At 35.2% G+C, this 17956-nt stretch overlaps 1 protein-coding gene across 2 annotated transcripts in view; it reads right to left on the bottom strand.

Moving 5' to 3' along the window:
- The window catches only part of prex2 (phosphatidylinositol-3,4,5-trisphosphate-dependent Rac exchange factor 2), a 512388-nt gene that overhangs the window by 173131 nt on the left and 321301 nt on the right, over positions 1–17956 (bottom strand). Inside the window, exons 23-25 of one of the 2 annotated variants that reach the window (XM_039754613.1) lie at positions 17325–17495; positions 6695–6917; positions 744–951 (exon numbers count right to left, since the gene is read on the bottom strand). In XM_039754613.1, the coding sequence (XP_039610547.1) occupies positions 744–951; positions 6695–6917; positions 17325–17495 (602 nt within the window). The remainder of the gene's footprint in view (positions 1–743; positions 952–6694; positions 6918–17324; positions 17496–17956) is intronic. The other variant, XM_039754614.1, reaches the window with a different exon arrangement.

The raw sequence follows: 17956 nt of genomic DNA, 5'->3' as shown, positions 1-17956 counted from the left end.
ACAAGTTTAAATGTGTTATCTGGTGAAGCACACCGTTACAAGTGAATAACCTTCACGAAGGAAATGCCAACAGTGCTTTATGAAATATAGTATTTCATCTGTGACATTATCCTATTGGAATTAAATAAAAAAAAAACTGCCAGTTAATACTCGAAAAGAAAGTCCATGTGTTGGAAATGCTAGCCTGAATAGCAATCTGATTTCAATATTGTGAAACTTCAAATGTAACTTTAGTGTATTCATTGTAACTGTTTCACAAGCAGAAGATATAGGTGTAACAATAAAAGTCCATACATAATTTTATTATGAAAATAATCTAATAATCTACAGATTTTATTTTTTTCTCCAGCTTTTGGAGTTTTTTTTTGTTTTTTCTGTCCACCCTGGCCATCGGACCTTACTCTTATTCTATGTTAATTAATGTTGACTTATGTTTATTTTTATTGTGTCTTCTATTTCTCTATTCATTTTGTAAAGCACTTTGAGCTACATTTTTTTTGTATGAATATGTGCTATATAAATAAATGTTGATTGATTGATTGATTGATACATACTATATATATATATATATATATTGATTGCTGCATTCAGTAAATTTAAAACTTTCAACTATATAATTAAGTGCCTAAACTTTTTCAGAAACTTGTTATGATGATTCTAAGACTGTATCCTACAGAAAAATAGCATCTCTTTTCAGATTAAACTATCAAATAAAACAAAGTAATGTTGAAAGCCATACTTACTCATCAATCTGACAAGAGTAACTGTCCATCTCCTTCATCACAGTCTGTAGTTTGCTGAGCAGTCTTTGGTAAAGGTCAAGCGTGGTCAAGTCCTCCTCTCTTAAGAGGAACCGGAGACCATGACTATCTGGTCTCCCCAAGCTATGTCCTGAAGGAGCTGCCATTGTGGTAATAGTATGCTGCATGTACACCATGGGGTTTAATTTACCTGCAAATATATTAAAATTAATTTAATTTGTGGTGAAAAAAGTAATTCATTATTACAATTAATAATACATGTAACAGTATATCATTGTGTATGATTGATATAATTAATTATTTTGGTACTATGCTAATCATTTGCACAAAGAGAATTCAAGAACATGTTCAGGTTTTGTACTTTTCAGTACATGTACTGTACATTACGGTGGTACAGTATAGTCTAAACTCAGTAAGCATTTTTGTATCTGATACACTGGTGTACAAAAAAATATTTTTTGTTTGCTACTGGGAACTTCAGACCAGCTCTCTATTAAGTTTTTTACACTGTTTTCCTATCTGAAATCGGAATTAAGCTAGCACATAAGATTTTTGAGATATACATCATTGCCGTTTTGACACTTTTGAATATCAATATAATATATCAACACAATATCTAGAGCTTGAACTCTGTCCCACCAAAATTGTTTGAATGTGTTTATTCTGAAAACAAACCAGAAGACTATACCAGAGACACTTTAAAAAATATTTATGTCAATTTACCTCAATATAAAAGCAAGGTCATTGTGCTCAAAATTGTCTGAGGCAATTGCTTTTGCGCTTGTACTGCACACCTGTCTCTCTTTAAATGAAACAACAGCAGTCACCCATCATGCTCGGAGTAAATTTTCCCTGATATCACTTTTCCACCACCTTTGTTCCTTGATGAAATCTTACCCCATGCTCATCTCTGACATCACTTAAATTTGGTGGAAAAAAGTCGAGATGAGAATGTAAAAAAATGTGTCTACAGTGACATTCTGGCTCCCGTAAGCTAATATACTTTCAGCATATTCTCCAAAAGCTCACCATTATTCTCTGCTCTGTGACTGTCAAGAAAATTCTGGACAACCTGCACGAATGAGGGTGCTGATTCAGTTAGCTTCAGTTTCCTTTTGAACTCATCGTCAAGCATCAGTTCACAGATTTCAGGGCCAACAAAAACACCTTCCTTAATTTTGGCTTCACTTTTCTCGAGACCAAACGTATTTCTTAAATGCTGAAACGCATCACCTTTACTGGTGCAAATGAAATTTGTTAATGTACAGGTGAAAGAATCCCAGTAGCAAAATGCTTGTTGACCAATGTAACCAGATAGTCAATTAGTAGAAAAAAAAATTGAGGTAAACTGTATGTTAAAACAGCAAAAAATAAAAATCTAAATTTACCACAATATGGGAGTGAGATACTAGATACTCTCAGGAGAAAGTGTGCATACAAACAATTCCAAAATCTGTAGTGAATGGTCCTCAATACAGCAGATCAAGCAGATTTATAGTAGTACTGAGAACTCTTTTTGACATCTCAATTTCTGCTGGTGATGGTAGGGTCAGAATTTGGTGCCAAGAACATGAATCCATGTATTCAACCTAACTTATGTCAACAGTCCAGGCTAGTGGTTTTGGCGTAACAGTGTGGGGAATGTTTTCTTGGCAAACAATATTCATCAATCACCTCTTAAATGCCATGCTCTGCTTGAGTATTGCTGCTACCTATGTTCATCCCTTCATTACCACAATTTATCCATCTTCTAATGGGTTAACCCAGAAGGATAATGCATCACGTCACAAAGCAAAAATAATTTCAAACTGGTTTCATGAACAGGACAATGAGCTCAATGCTCTTCAGTGGCCTTCCCAGTCACCAGACCCGAATCCAACAAAACATCTTTGGGATGTGGTAGAGTTGGAGATTCACAACATGAATGTGCAGCTGACAAATCGGCAGAAATTACATTATAAGATCACGTCAACATCGACCAGAATCTCAAATGAATGTTTCCAGCATCTTATGGAATCTGTGCCACAAACAATTGAGGCTGTTTCAAGAGCTAAAGGAGGCCATACACTTTATTAGTATACTGTTTCTGTGAATTTGCTCATTTAGTGTATACAACAGTTCGCATTGGAATGAAAATATAGCAACTTAAACTTGAAGGTCAATATTACTCTCAAATAAAAAATGTCAATACAGTCCATCACCAATTAAAAAACAAGTAGAAAAAATGAACAGATAAGATATAAGGACATACTTGATTCCTTTGTTATGCAATATAGTCGATGCTAGCACTCTCAGACTCCACTGAATTGTAACATAACATTCTCAGACTTACTTAATACAATTAAGGCCTGAGGATCAGTACAGGAGTTTGCTCTAAACAGAGTTCTAGGACATCTTGAGACACAACTGGACTTAAACACAAACACTGGACCAATTTAGTGGCGCCACCTGGAGGAAAACTCCACAAAGACAAAAACTGGGTGAAGGATTCAAATGCAGGACACTGGCAATAACAGTAGTCACTACCTCACCATTCTGCCTCTCCCTCGAATTACCTCCTACCAATATAAATGGGGATCCTGATAAAGTAGCAAATTTATAAGAATAAAACATATTTGGAGAATATAACCAGAAAACAAAGATTTAAAGTATCTTTCTGGAGTTTTAAATTAGAGTTTTCAATGTATACATTATTATTTTAAAATAAATAGTAAATGTTCATATTAATAAATGCAAATAACTACAAATAAATTTAGTTTTACTTAAGTTATAAATCATTTATGGTAAATCTTGTCAAAATAAATACAGTTATTTAATACTTAAACATCAAAACAGCATTCAAATTGTAAATAGAAGTAAAGTTTTATAGAAAGTGTTTCATTTATATGAACTGATAGTGCTTTATTTGTTTAGGTTCATTGCGTTATTGACTTTCTTTTTTATTTTTTTTTCATCTGCTTTACTTAAACAAAGGTTAAACAGCAAATTGTTCCTCTGTATTCTGCTTGCCTTTTCTTGGAAGACCGACTCCTCACACTAACAAAGCCTTTAGTCCTCATTTAGAAAGGGCAAAGGCAAAGTTCAAAAGAAATTGCCAGACTGAAACAAAAAATAGCTTGCAAAGCAAAAGGCACATGTCAAACCGCTACTTATAAAAATAAAAGTGTAAAATCTGTTCAAGTTAAAGGAGGCTTACAATGCAGATGGTAGTTATTGTTTTCATTTACGAGGTGCAGATCAAAGCTATTTTCAGTCACGGAAAATGACATCAACCAAAGCCAGAGGAGAATTTTATACAGTAAGAATCAATACAATAAGAATATTATGTTTAGAAAAAGTAGACAAATATTCAAAATTAAAATTACTGTTCAATTAAAAAACAGTCCTGTTGCATTGTCTCCCAAAGCAATCTATTAATTCTTCTCAATGTTGGCAGAGCTGCATTTGACAGAACTCCCTTCCTGCCATATTAAACACATCCAGTGTTCTACCTCTCTGTTTACAATTGCCACATGATATAAAGGTTTAGGATAAACTACCATTAATCACATTTGTTAATAATCTGGAAAAACTTTCTTAAAATGGATGAATTGAGTTTAATCAATAGTCCAGTATGGTCTAATTAGAAGATGCTTCAAATTCTAAGGAAACTAATGTGATTTTTTCTTTATTTCAAAGACTTCAGAAAATTAAATATATATTAACTGTCTTAAATTGCACACTCCAGAAAGCCATTTTATCCACTAGAAGTACAAGAGCTTCTTTTGCCTTTAATTGCAACTCACTCTACTGATTAAGCCTCCAGAGTAAAAGTTAACCAACAGATATTACACTATCAAGATGCTGTACCACGTTCTGAATGTCTTTGGGTTTTTTTATCATAACATAGGGAAAGGGAACAAGGCAAAATCACTGCAAGTAAACCTCAGTCAAAAAAATAACTGAAGAGTAAGAATGCAAATGTCAGGGACTAAGCAAAACACACAGTCAATAAGCAACTCAAGATGTACAGTATAGTGCACATGATTTAAAAAACAAAAATATAAGAACGCCAAACAAGAAATTAGAGTTCATTACAATGAGGAACATGCAAAGCAGTTTGTTTTTGTCCAATGAACTAGTTTATCAATCTTGGATTCCTGTTTTTTTTTAACTGACTAATCGTATTGGGTTGCATTTAGACTCTCTGCGACTTTAATTTTTCACTTCCATCTAGTTTTGTGTATGGAGAGATCAAAATGGTCATGACAGGAAAATGCCTGTTTCTGCCAACTTCCATATTTACCTGTGCAAAGCACCTTATTTCGGTTTGAAGTTTCCATTCTCAGTCAATATATGTAGAATGTGCTTACACTTATTCTTTAACAAACTACACTTAATTACTCCAACTTCCATAAAATGTTAGTACTACAGAAAACAAAACAACCCAAAAAATGCAGCAAACGTTTATAAATAGCATGCAAAAGATAAATGTTCAGAACTGGTTTGTCATCTTTACAACAACACAGGCTGTGACCAGTTACAAACCTCAATGTTATCATAGCTTCACTAAGACATTTCCCAACTCACAGAGGTTTCACATAAGGAACAGGAAGCAACCATGCTAAAAATGTTACAGCTGATTTCAGAAACCTTTGGAAAAATGTAAATAGAAACAAAACAGGAAAGGGGCCTTGCCAGCTTGTGCCTGGGTCCTTGTTACCAGTGAGAAGTTGTATTAATGTATTACATGGTCGTTAATTTTACTGAAGCTGAGACTCGGAACCAAGATGCAATACAAAAACATCAATATGGCATCTATTGACACGATTCTTGCTAATGCTGTTAATATATATACTGTAAATGGGGACCCAAAAATTCCCAAAACTGTTAAAAAGAAACATTATTCTTAAACTTGCAGCAGTTCTTATTTATTCACCTTCAAAATAATCTCCTTGAGATGTAATACACTCCAATTTCTGGAAACATTTTCTGTACTCATTTTTTTTTTACCATGTCTATAACCTTCTGCGTATATTGCTGAATTTCTCCCGTGGTAGCAAATCTTTTTTCCTTCTGTCTCAGTTTTAATTTCAGGAACAAAAAAAAATCAGTGGGAGCCAGATATGGTAAATATGGGGGTGTGAAGCAACAACTTTTGTTCAAAAACTTTTTGACAACATGTCGTGCGTGGGTACACTGTCACGGTCCAAAATGCAGTTTTGGTTGAGCCAATTCTCCAGGTTTTTTCTCCCTCACTATTTGCTGTAGATGCCTCAACAGTTCAAAATAATGTTACTGATTAGCAGAACCAACTCTTTATAAACAGGTCTGGCAATGTCAACAAACATAATCATCATTGTCTCTTGAAAATCATTCTCAACTGGAGAAAAAAGTAATCGCCTAAGTCACTTGCATAAATGCAAACTCCAGTAATGTTCACTTTTGAACTCAGCAGGATAAAACTTAGTGGACTGATTAACCAAACAGTAGGCATATGATACTTAGCGGCATACTCAATAACTACACCCTACTCCCTGCTATTGGCTGATTCTGCTGAATTGTTGGGTCCCCCTTGTAAAAGGCCTATTTGAGCTTTTTAGTTTTTGGTGCTATGATATATAATAACTAATCACCTTACTAAACTGCCAATGGTAAATGATAATGAAAAGGTATCATGTAGTATGCCAATAAAAAACTGGGCTCAAATATACTATTTATTTACTCTAAAGATTTGATCTGTGTACTAAACAAAGAAGAATACTCATCAGAAGATAATGTAACATCATTTCTAGGACCCACTTATCATTTTCTGCACTGTACAGAGTACATGAACATGGCCATTTAAAGATTCCTGCATGGAAGGAGTCAGCTTTCAATGTCATGCCTACAAAACAATACTTTCACTGAGGCTTAACATCTGGCACTGTGCTGAGCCGCATTGTAACGCTCACCTGTTTCTGACGTTTTGTTGACTCTCTCTAGTGTAGAGTTTTTCCGGTTGTCTAGCTGCACTCCAAATGCACTGCCAAGAGAAGTGGTGGTTTTAGGATAGGATACTTCCATGATGTTGATGTGACAGTTAGTGGGACAGAAATCACTGCTGTGCAGTGGGGAGATCTTGGTCTTGGCTTGTTTAAATGTTGGCCATGCTCTGTTTTTAAGAACCCTGGAAAACTGAGCACAAATATAAAGAAATGTGAGACTCAGCTTCATGTAAGCTTTAGATACTGTGTCAAGCTGCTATACTGTAGATTTACAAGGGCAACATTCCAACAATAATATTCTTATACTCAGAAATACACTGTTTTGATACATTACATTTTATTGCAGTTTTCAACCTGTTTTAGTTATTATGTTACCATTCAGTAAAATAACATTCAAGGATGTTGCTAGCTGATTCAGTGCCTGAACCTACTAGTTTACTACTAGATAAATCTGCATAAGTGACCTCCATACATTATACTGCATTACATGGTTTTAGCAGGTAAATGTTATATACTTAGAGACAGCCTGAAAGTTTTTAAAATGAAGTAACATTTACAAAAAATTAAAAATTAATCTAAATTTTTAATAATGCATTAGCATAGTCAAAAAACAGAATTAAAACCTAGTTCTACAGAAACACACAAACATAGCATATAATTCTGGAACAAGCTTAATTCTTTCTGGGGTTGCAAGGAGCCACAGCCTATGCTAGCAGCACTGGGTGGCCAGAAAGCAGCCCTGGACAGGCTACCAGTCCTCCCCAACTTGTAATGTTGTTGTTTTGTACTTGCACTATGAAAGTGAAATACAATGTGAAAGTATTTTTTATTCAGCAAAGTTTACTAAAAAATAATTAATTAATTTGGTTATGACTTGAAACATATACAATAAATCATACATATTAAACTGTTCATATGCAATACAGGTCAAAGTCTGTATCACTACATTCTCTGGAACACCTTGTTGGTCACTGTGGTCAGATATTAAACTAACTAATTATACATATACAAGAGTTTTTATTTACAAACAAAACAAATGTACATTAGAAAACCAGAAATTAAAGACAATAATCCTAAAGAATTTTTCATAGTGTTTTAGGACTGTGTCACTATTCAGTTTTAATTGCCAGTGATGAACAAATCAGTACAAACTGTCCATAAAACTGTGTAATATGTCCATAGGTTACAAAATAAAGCTACAAATTATTACCACATTGAACAGGCAGCACAGACGTTAGCCTGGATTCAACCTATTCAGATCATACTCATTGCCCAGTTATCAGCATAACGTCGGCATGTCTTAACCATGATTTTTTTTTTTACACATATCACCAAAATGTTCAGGATTTATTCTGTGAGTGTGAGTGTTCTCGTCCCTGGTTTCCTGTGTGAGGCTAATACCCAATGTTGTTGTGGTAAGCTACTGATTTGGTATGAGAATGTAAACTCCATCATAGGTCCAACTTGCATACACACACTAACGCAGAGCCAATTTACCTTGAAGACAAGTCCATCATCATTCCTACAGCATTACTAACATTAACTGGGAATGTACTAGCACATGAATTAGTCCACAAAAGGAATGACAACTCACAGGCTGGTCTGTCCCTGTGCCATTTTAGCATGAAGCAGGTGGTTTTCATGGAACTCTTTAGCCAGTCTTTGGTGAAATAAGAGTTTGAAGGTCGGGAACAGCATATCTATAGAAGGACAGCTTAATCATGAAATTTTTAAAAAGGTGTGAGAATCATGGAGCAACAGAAGTGTCGATACTATTACTTTTTCGCAGTAAGGTGTTTTGACACCTTTATAGCCTGGAAGGTGCATCACAAGCAATATTTTTTGTTGGCATTTCTACCTCATCAAGGGCTCACAGGCTCTGGCTTAACATCAAGTCTATAATGGAAAATTGGGAGCAGAAAATTAATGAGATCACAAACTGTGCATTATTTCAGTAATTTGAATATGCATTTTTTATAAAAAGTGTTTAGTGTTTCAATGATAATAAATGATAAGTAACAATTTACCTTCTAGTCAAGGTTGTGTTTTTACAATGACCTTAACAAATGATATTATCGAATAGAGTGATTTTGTTGGATAGTACACCTTGATATTAAAACACATTGTAACAGACATATGCCGTCTTTATTACAGGTAAATAATGCAAGATTCTTTTAATTATGGCTTCTAAATTAAAAATAAAATAAAGTGATTAATGCAGTCTATTTAGAAGCAAGAATCACTTGCAGTTGTGGAAACTGTAGTTATGTCAATGTTCATGGCACATTTTATCAGCTTCACAAGGCATAAACAGCCCCAGGTGTCCCTCCAGGCACAACACCTGTGGATAAAATTCCACAGGATGAAAATATATACAGAAACATATTCACGGTCTTCCTGACTTTTGATTTTACAACCAACTGGTCCTGAGAGACACATATGCCATATTAAGTGTGTTAAAGTTCTAGTTACTACACATTGCTACTAAATCCAAAGTTCAGATAATAACTGACATTATATTTTATACTATTATCTAAAGGTGAAAAACATATACAAGCTTTTCTCAAAAGTAATTCACTTATATAACATATTAGCTGCATACTGTTGATGGTTAGGAATGTGAAGAAATGCTTCCAACCACTTAACTTTGAAACAGCATTTAAAATCCCATGAATGATCCATTTATAGTCATTTATTTAAACTGCTTCTCCCAGTTAAGTACCAGGAGAAACCAGTAAACATATAGTGTGTATCGAAAGGTTTACACTCTATTGAAAGTAATATTTATATTTTGTCAGTATATCAGCATAAACCATATAATAAATGCAGCATACAGTAACTGATGTATCAACATTAGATTAGTTTGTACTTCCAAGTTATTACTTATTAGCAATACTTCTATCGTAATTATGATTTTAAGTCTCTTGAGTTTGCTTTCTACCAATTTTGCACATCCAAACTTGACAGTATTTGACCATTCTTCTTTACCGAACTTATGAAAGAATCTTAAAGTCCAGGCTGTGGTGGTGTTATCATAATAAAATGGGAGAATGTATTCCAATGTATCTTCCTTGCAGTGACAATATCATTTAAACAAATGTATTGAGCCTTGTTGTAAATTGCTGTACAGGTTTTATTTCACTGGCATTTCCTGACAAATTAAACTGGTATGAAATGAAATTACAGATAGCAAATAATACTTTTTTGATTTATATATTAACAAGCTTCCCAATTATTAATGTTCTTCACACAATTGACGTACAAGGCATGTGATTACCTCCATAGCCTATCATTGTGTTTTAGTAGCAGTAACATACAGTATTGTCTTTTACTAGTAACTAGCACAGATGACACTTACAGAAAGTAAAGTTAGAACTAAGGGACCTCAGATATCTTTCAAATAAATTGTGGTTCTGAGGCAAGAACATCCCTTAGAATATATATTTGGTTGATGTACAGTTGTATAAAGCCATCAGGAAAGTAGCGGTCAACATAAACGGCTTAGTTAACAACAGACTCTACCAACCTGACATAAACTAATGGCTATGATTGTGAGGACACTCAAGATGTAACAGGATCTTTTTGTATTTAACCAGTATTTAGAGATAAAAGACATTATTGAAAGTAAAAACAGGCACATGTACATATCCAGGAAGGGTTTCAAAGGCAGAAGCCTGACCACTACTCCTTCAAGATGGTCAGATCCTTTAAATACTTGGGAGTGCTCTTCACATAAAACACAATAACAAAACCTAGAAATGAATGTAGGATTGCACAAGGGGAACAGGGGCTACAATGATCTTGTAACGTCATCTACACTATGTCAGTTATGGAATATGAAAAAAACAATATGTATATCAATCATAAGGCTGTCAGATTTTAGATCATTAGCAAAATTTAGATGAGAACAGGCCATTCAGCCTAACAAGGCTTGCCAGTCCTATACACTTATTTTTTTCAAAATAACAAGTCTATTTTGGAATGTCCTGAAAGTCCTACTGTCTACCACACTACTTGGTAACTTATTCCTGTGGTACTCTATATGACAAAAAACATTCTAATGTCTTTGCAAAATGTACAATTATCAAGTTTCCAACTAGTGGCCTCATATTTTTGATAAACTCATTTTAAAGTCACAGTCTCAATGCACTGTACTAATTCCCTTCAAAATTTTAAACATTTCGATCATGTCACCTCCTAATCTTCTTAGGCTTAAACTAAAAAGCATAACCTCCTAAGACGTACTCTACACATCATGCTATATAACCTAACATTATGTTAACCTTCTTAATGGCTTCTGAATAATGCCTGTAAGTTGATAGTTATGAGTACCTTCAATTTTCCCATTATGTATTCAAATCTGACATTTCTAATTCCTACATGTAATGCTTTATATTTACTTGCATTCAATTCCATCTGCCACAATTCTGCTGTGGCCTGCATGCTGTCAAAGTGTCATTGTAATAATTCAACTGTTTCTAGATTTCCTGACAATCCACCTAGCTTATGAAGGACACCACCCTTAACATCAACTAATTCTGAAAAGGTTCCTCATACTGTAACCCTCTGCTTTGTGTGTTTTAGCCAGTTTTGCACCATCTACACACTACACCTTGAATTTCAACTTACCGTATTTTGGTTTGCTCTCCAACGATTAATGTGCTATGTTAACAAATGTTCTCTGAAAGTCAAGATAAATAATATCATATGCTACACTTTGACCGTAGCCTTTTGTTGCTTTCTCATAGAATTCCAGCATGTTAGTAAAACATGACCTCCGTCATCTGAATCCATGCTGGGTGTTCTTGCCATGTGTGGTTATACATGGTAGTAAAATGTGGGTCATGCCTAAAATGGATGAAGAGAGACTAAATGCTTGGGAGAGGAAAATATTAAGAAGGATTTATGGTCCTGTTATGTGAAAACGGATGTGTTAGACAAGAATAAATGATGAGCTGAAACTACTATATAAAGAACCTGCCCTGACTGGCATCATTAGACACAGATGAATTAGGTGGTTAGGCCACCTAGGGAGGATGGAAACTTGCAGAGGACCTAGGAAGGCAGTGCATGCTTATCTAGGCAGACAAATAAGTAAATGAAGATTGAAAACTAGGCGGCTGAATGATGTGACCAACGACCTTCAGAAGATTATAGAAAAAAAAAATCCAGTGAAAGAGAAGAATGGAGGAGGACATTTCAAGAGACTAAGGGTGTCGATGGACTTTACAGTTAATGGAGAAGAAGATTATGTGATAAGTCATGTTTACTGGCCTATGTACACCATTCAATAATATTCTTAATCGACTATTGACAGTATACAACAGACAATGAGTACAACACCAGATGATATACTGTAATTAATTATACATATTAGGTATATTCAGCTTTTGCTTGGACACTGCGACTAGGCAAACCTGCTGCTCGCTCATAACAAAGAGTTTACATCCCAGATGCTCCCTGTATGGAGTTTGCCTGCATCTTCCCTTGACAGTATGAGTTTCCTCAAGGTGCTTTTTTCCTTCCACTGTCTAAAGTCGTGAATGTTAGGTGAATTGGCACTGCTAAACTGGCACTACTATATGTGTGTGTGTGTGTGTGTGTTTGTGTGTGTGACACCGTTCACTCTGTGATGGACTTGTGCCCTAACCAGCGGTTGTTCCTGTCTTGGGTCTAATGCTAGGCTCCCGCTTCCCTGTGACCTTGCTCAGGTTTGAAAATGGATGGATGGAGTTAAATGTCACATAGCAGTTCTAACTATATTTATGGAATATTCCAGATCCATGCTGCCTACAACTTAAAACATGCAGTCAAACCTTTTCAAATTTTAGGGCTGTCAAATTTCATAAAGAATGTCTGATGAATGCTGCCAGCTTTGTTGTAAAGCATCATTCAAGGTTTATGCAACTTTATGTTTTATTCAGGAATGTGGAAGTTATTCCCTAGCTACCACTTCTATCCAGCTTCTATGTCAGCTGTTTATTTTCACTTGACAAAGAATTTGTAAAAATATGTCTTTTTTTTATTTGGCTGTTCTGGGAATTATTACATTGGCTATCAGATTTAATTTTATCAAAGTCATTACAATACATGCTGAATTACAAAAAAAATCCACCAAAAATAGATATCCAGTGTTTCACCTATTTGTACAAGTTTTAAGTATTGTAAACGCCTAACAAAATTCATTACTGGCTTGCACCTTAGAACTCGGAGGAGGCTCCAGTTCTCTTGAGTCCTGATTTAGATAAAGTGTTTAGAAAATAAATGGATGGATGGTCAAACAACATTTATTAAGCATTATACATTTATAATACATGTTTCTCAGGGAGTGATACAACTTTTGACATTAAAATGTATAAATAACAAAACCAATACTTTGCAGAAGAAAGAATAACCTAAATTTTGATTAAGCATGGATTGCTGAAGATGGATGGGGTATCACCAAGGGGACATTTACTTCTCTTATCCTGGATCTGATGATTTCTTCACTTGTTGAAAAACACCTGAGAATTTTAGAAAACATGTGACATTTTTATTTTTCCCCCACTATCCTTTGTGCAGTGCCATGGACAGCAATATCTTCCCCCTTTAAGATATAAAACAATAGAGTACTGTTAAATTTAAATCTAACCTGCCTTCCAGAGTATTGTAGAGAGGACAGGTATTAGATTTTGGGCAGAGTGGAGAAAGGATCTTCAATGAGTAAATAAACATGGCTGACATAAACAATTTTAGTTGTTTTTAATTGGACTATAGGGTAAATATACTTTTTTGAATGCCTGCTGAATGCCGTACATTTTAAAAATTAAAATTCACTGGTATATCAACTTCACTCATAATAATTTCTAGCTAGGGTTTTTATTTGTAATAATGAACTTCCAAAAATATCTGGCCAAGGAATAAAAAGCGTGAAAATTCCAAAATAAGTAAGTTATGTAAAACAGATTTCATGTGCAAAAACAATTCATATGAAAATTATGTATGAAAAATTACATATGAAGAAACTAAATTTGTATTTACTAATTGAACTCTGCACATTGCATTTTCTGCAATATAATGTAAACCAATAATACAATTGCTATAAAATGAAAGCATATCACACGCAGTAATAGAGATCAGCTATCATCTTATGGTAAAATTACCTGAAAGATAATGATAAGCAATATTTTATGTACTTACTGTATTACTTTTAAACTACATGTATCATTAATTTGTGTTATTATTACGGAAGGTTTTGTTTTTTAGCAGGTCTTAATCAGTTAACCTTTATACAGTAAATTGTTCTAATGTGACATTATTTAAATTAAGAAAAGATTTTTTATAAATTGTTAATTGAGTTGCTGCTGCAAATGAACTGTGTAAACATGCAAATGAAAGCCACTGGAAAATGATATTTAAAAAGATGGTGCAGGTTTAAGATGATGGCGACTTGCATCCTCAGTTCATTTTTAGTTTGGTTTTGTGTGTTTTTCTAGTTTTTTGAGTACTAACTCAAATGTGTTGCTTCTTAGTCTCTGAGACAACACCTGCTATCACCTACTTCACTGAACTTGGCAATTACATTAAGAACATTTGGAAAAGAGAAACACACAGAGAGAACGTCATCTCGGTATGGACTGGGTGTTTTTTTTTAAAGTCTGATTGAATCAGACAGAATTCATACCAAGCACTCAGCTGTTGCCAATGCCTGCTGTTGTTGTTTAGGGTGATGGGATCACTTCAAATACTATAATTAACTGTTGAAAATTTCTCCCAAAACCTCCTCAATAATGTGATGGCCTTCACTGCCAAGGACAACTGGCTGTAATTAACTTCTTGGTTTGACAAGTCTCATAACTGAGCTACTGCATGTTACCTTGGGCTCAGCTCCTTGACCTTAACTAACAGTAACATCACAGATAGTACTAACATCCATTTTATATATTACTGTTTCATTTATTACTGTCAGTGTTTTTTATATGTATGTGATAGAAGGTGTTATATTTACTATACCTTCATTGCTTAGCAGATGTTTTTATCCATAGTGAATTACAAAAGTGGTCAACATAACTGAGTAAACATCATTCTGGGGACTTTTTGGGTACAAGTTTTATAGGACAAGGGAATGATACTGATTACCACAAGTGAAGGGCTCAGAATAGAACATAAGCTAATTAAAATTCCAAGATTTACAAAACCTAATAGCTAATATCGCTTAGATAGAAATTCACCCAACACAAACGCTAATTAAACACATTGAGATAGTCAGAGTTTCGAAAGGTGGTTGGGAGCTTGTTCCACCAGCCAGGAGCTGCAAGTGAAAAGATTTGATGCCACGTAGAGGTGACATCACCAGATATCACTGAACAGCAGACCTGAGTGGTCAAGAAAGAGCATAGGATCTCACAAATGTGTCCACTGTGGTGTATGGCTGGCCATTTATCCCGGCCAATACCCCCAAGCCGCCAGGTGGAGCCCTCCCTGCAGTATGGAGGTTCCCCGAAGACCAACAGGGCATCATGGACATTGCAGTTTTTATACATAGCCCTGCTGGATGCCAAGGGAGCCACTAGGAGATGCTGCAGGAAGGAACAATGTTTATTTACCCTACGCCCTGGAAGTACGTCCGAGTCACATGGACAAGGGGAATGACGTGCTTCCGGGGTGAAGAAAAGGATTTTTTATCTGACCCGGAAGTGATAGGAGATCACATGGACTGGGGATTGCAACACTTCCGGGTCAGGGACAATAAAAGGATTGTGGGAGCTCCCAGACGGTGAGCTGAGCTGGGTGGTAGGAGGGCAACGCGTCTGGAAGTGGTGGAGTATTATTGTTTATTGTATTGGAGTATTTAATGAGTATTGTGGAGGAGAGGGTGCTTTATGCACTGTGCTGTATTAATAAAGTCAACATTTGGACTTTTATCTGGTGTCTGGCAACTTGGACAAGGGTTCAAGGGAGCGATACTGCCCCCTATCTGTCACACCACATATAAATGTGCAGGCCCACTGACTAATCTGTAGGCAAGCATCAGAGATTTGTACTTAAGACGTGCTGCTACAGGAAGTCATTCTAGTGATCTGAAGAGAGGTGTGGATTTGCTCAACTTGGCTGATTTAACACCAGACATGCCACTGCATTTTAAATCATCTGCATTGGCTTCGCGACCTATGCTGGTGCTCCTGCCAGCAGAGAGTTGCAGTAGTCCAGGTGTGACAAGGCAAGAGCTGGACCAGGAGTTGTGCTGTATATTCAGTCAGATATGGTCTGATCATTTAGATGTTGTACAGAGCGGATCTACAAGACCAAGACACCATAGCAACATGGTTAATGAAAGACAGCTAGTCATCATGGTGTTCCTTCATCCTGGTTGCAATACAATTGAAGCATGAAGAGTTTCTACCTGATATTGTGTTTATATGTTTAAAGGTATTATATATTTTATAGGTATTATTAGGCATTATATGTTTTCCTTTTTTATTTTGGTCAAATACAAAAAAAATTAATTATGCTGTTTCAGTGAAATAAGACAATAAACCACTAGCAGCTCCTTTTTCTTGTAAGTAGGATCTCCATGGTCATCCATTCCAAGGGATGTATATGTTCATGGACAGCCTAGCTTTAATACTGTTTCTTAACACAAGCAGTGTTCTAACTGAAAGAAAGACTAAGAGATGATTTCCATAAGCAAGATGCGATTAAGGAATGCAAAAGGTCAAGAATGTGACATTGAAAAATTTCAGGGAACCAAGAAACAAAGAAAAAAGATGTTACTCAGAAGTCAAAGGTAAAACAAAAGTCAAAAACCCATAAGCAGTTCTAATGCTTGGGCCAACATGGAAAGAAGCAAACTACACTACTGAGATTTTAAGACATAGAGTATCCACCAAGGTGTAGGACGTGGTGTATTTGTTACATAGTATTTATGGTGTCACTTCCATGGTATCACCAGCATGAAGATTGAGCTCACATGATGCTTCCAGACTATGTTGTGTAAAAAAAAAAAAATCAAGGAAAGAATAAAAACAAAATTCAGTCAAAGTGAAAAATAAATCTCATAAAACAGAATAATTTTGTAACAAAACAATAAAATGCACAAAACTTACATACATGGCTCATATGACTCAGTGTTTAGGATTTTGTTGTAATAAACTTCACTCTTTTGCTTGCAGAGGTATACATGGGGCAGATATGCATGAACAAGGTCATGGTGATAAAGACTGTTTCGTTTGGCTCTGTTTATATAATTTATGATTTTACTGGCAAGAAAGAAACTGAAAGTCATGCAGTAAGTTAAAAAGAATGAGCTGGAAAGAGTCTGCCTCAGCTCAATAAACCACATCAGTTCTGAAACTTTGCTTCTTGGTATGGGGTGAACTTTCTCCCACTCTGTACTTGCCCTTTGGGACAGCATATTGCATGAGTGATAAGATGCTTACTATGTCTCAGAGAGATGAAGTACAGTTAGATCTTGCACCTTCAAGCACATCTCCACCCTGAATTTATGTGATTTTATGATATGTGTATTCATTGTCTTTGATGTTAGCACATACTAATATCGATTTACTGCCTCACTGGATGCAATTCATTCGAAACAAAGCCCACACTTCAAGCTTACCAGACTTACTTTGCGATAATTTGTTATCCTTCTGTTCACACGTTCAAGTCGTTCACTGCACATTAAGACAAACTTGGTCTGAAGTTCTGCAGGGATGATATCATTTATTGAGCTCAGCCTACTACAGCTTTGCACAAACTGCTCATCCGTTTTAGCCAGTGTTTCAAGTATCTGTAATCAGAAAAGCAAACAAGTTTACATTAATTAAACTCCACACATAACTCTATAGGCCATATTATTAAAACAGTACTAAGGTCTGGCACTGTAATGAATAAGCAGAAAATCTAATTATCTTGAGCTAGATAAATTGCTAAATGATGTTGTAAAAATATTAATTCGGTCTTACGTAAAACAATCCTTTTGAGACTAGCCACAGTCTATATGTAAATGTCATGATTTTTACTAAAAGATATATTGGTTTAAAGATAGACATTTTGGTTTGTTTCTCAACAACGAATATTTTTGTGTTTTTATATAAAGTGGCACAAAAAAGGCATGATATAACATGGACCCTGCACTAATTTGCTTCTATACATGAAAGGTGAAGGAGGGCCATGGTAAAAATATATTTAAAAAAAATTATAATCTGATCTGATCTAAATCATCTTTACCAAGGTTCTAGAAAGAAAGCA

Source organism: Polypterus senegalus, chromosome 5, assembly GCF_016835505.1.
Source record: "Polypterus senegalus isolate Bchr_013 chromosome 5, ASM1683550v1, whole genome shotgun sequence".
Taxonomy (NCBI): domain Eukaryota; kingdom Metazoa; phylum Chordata; class Cladistia; order Polypteriformes; family Polypteridae; genus Polypterus; species Polypterus senegalus.
This window is presented reverse-complemented; position numbering and strand designations above follow the sequence as displayed.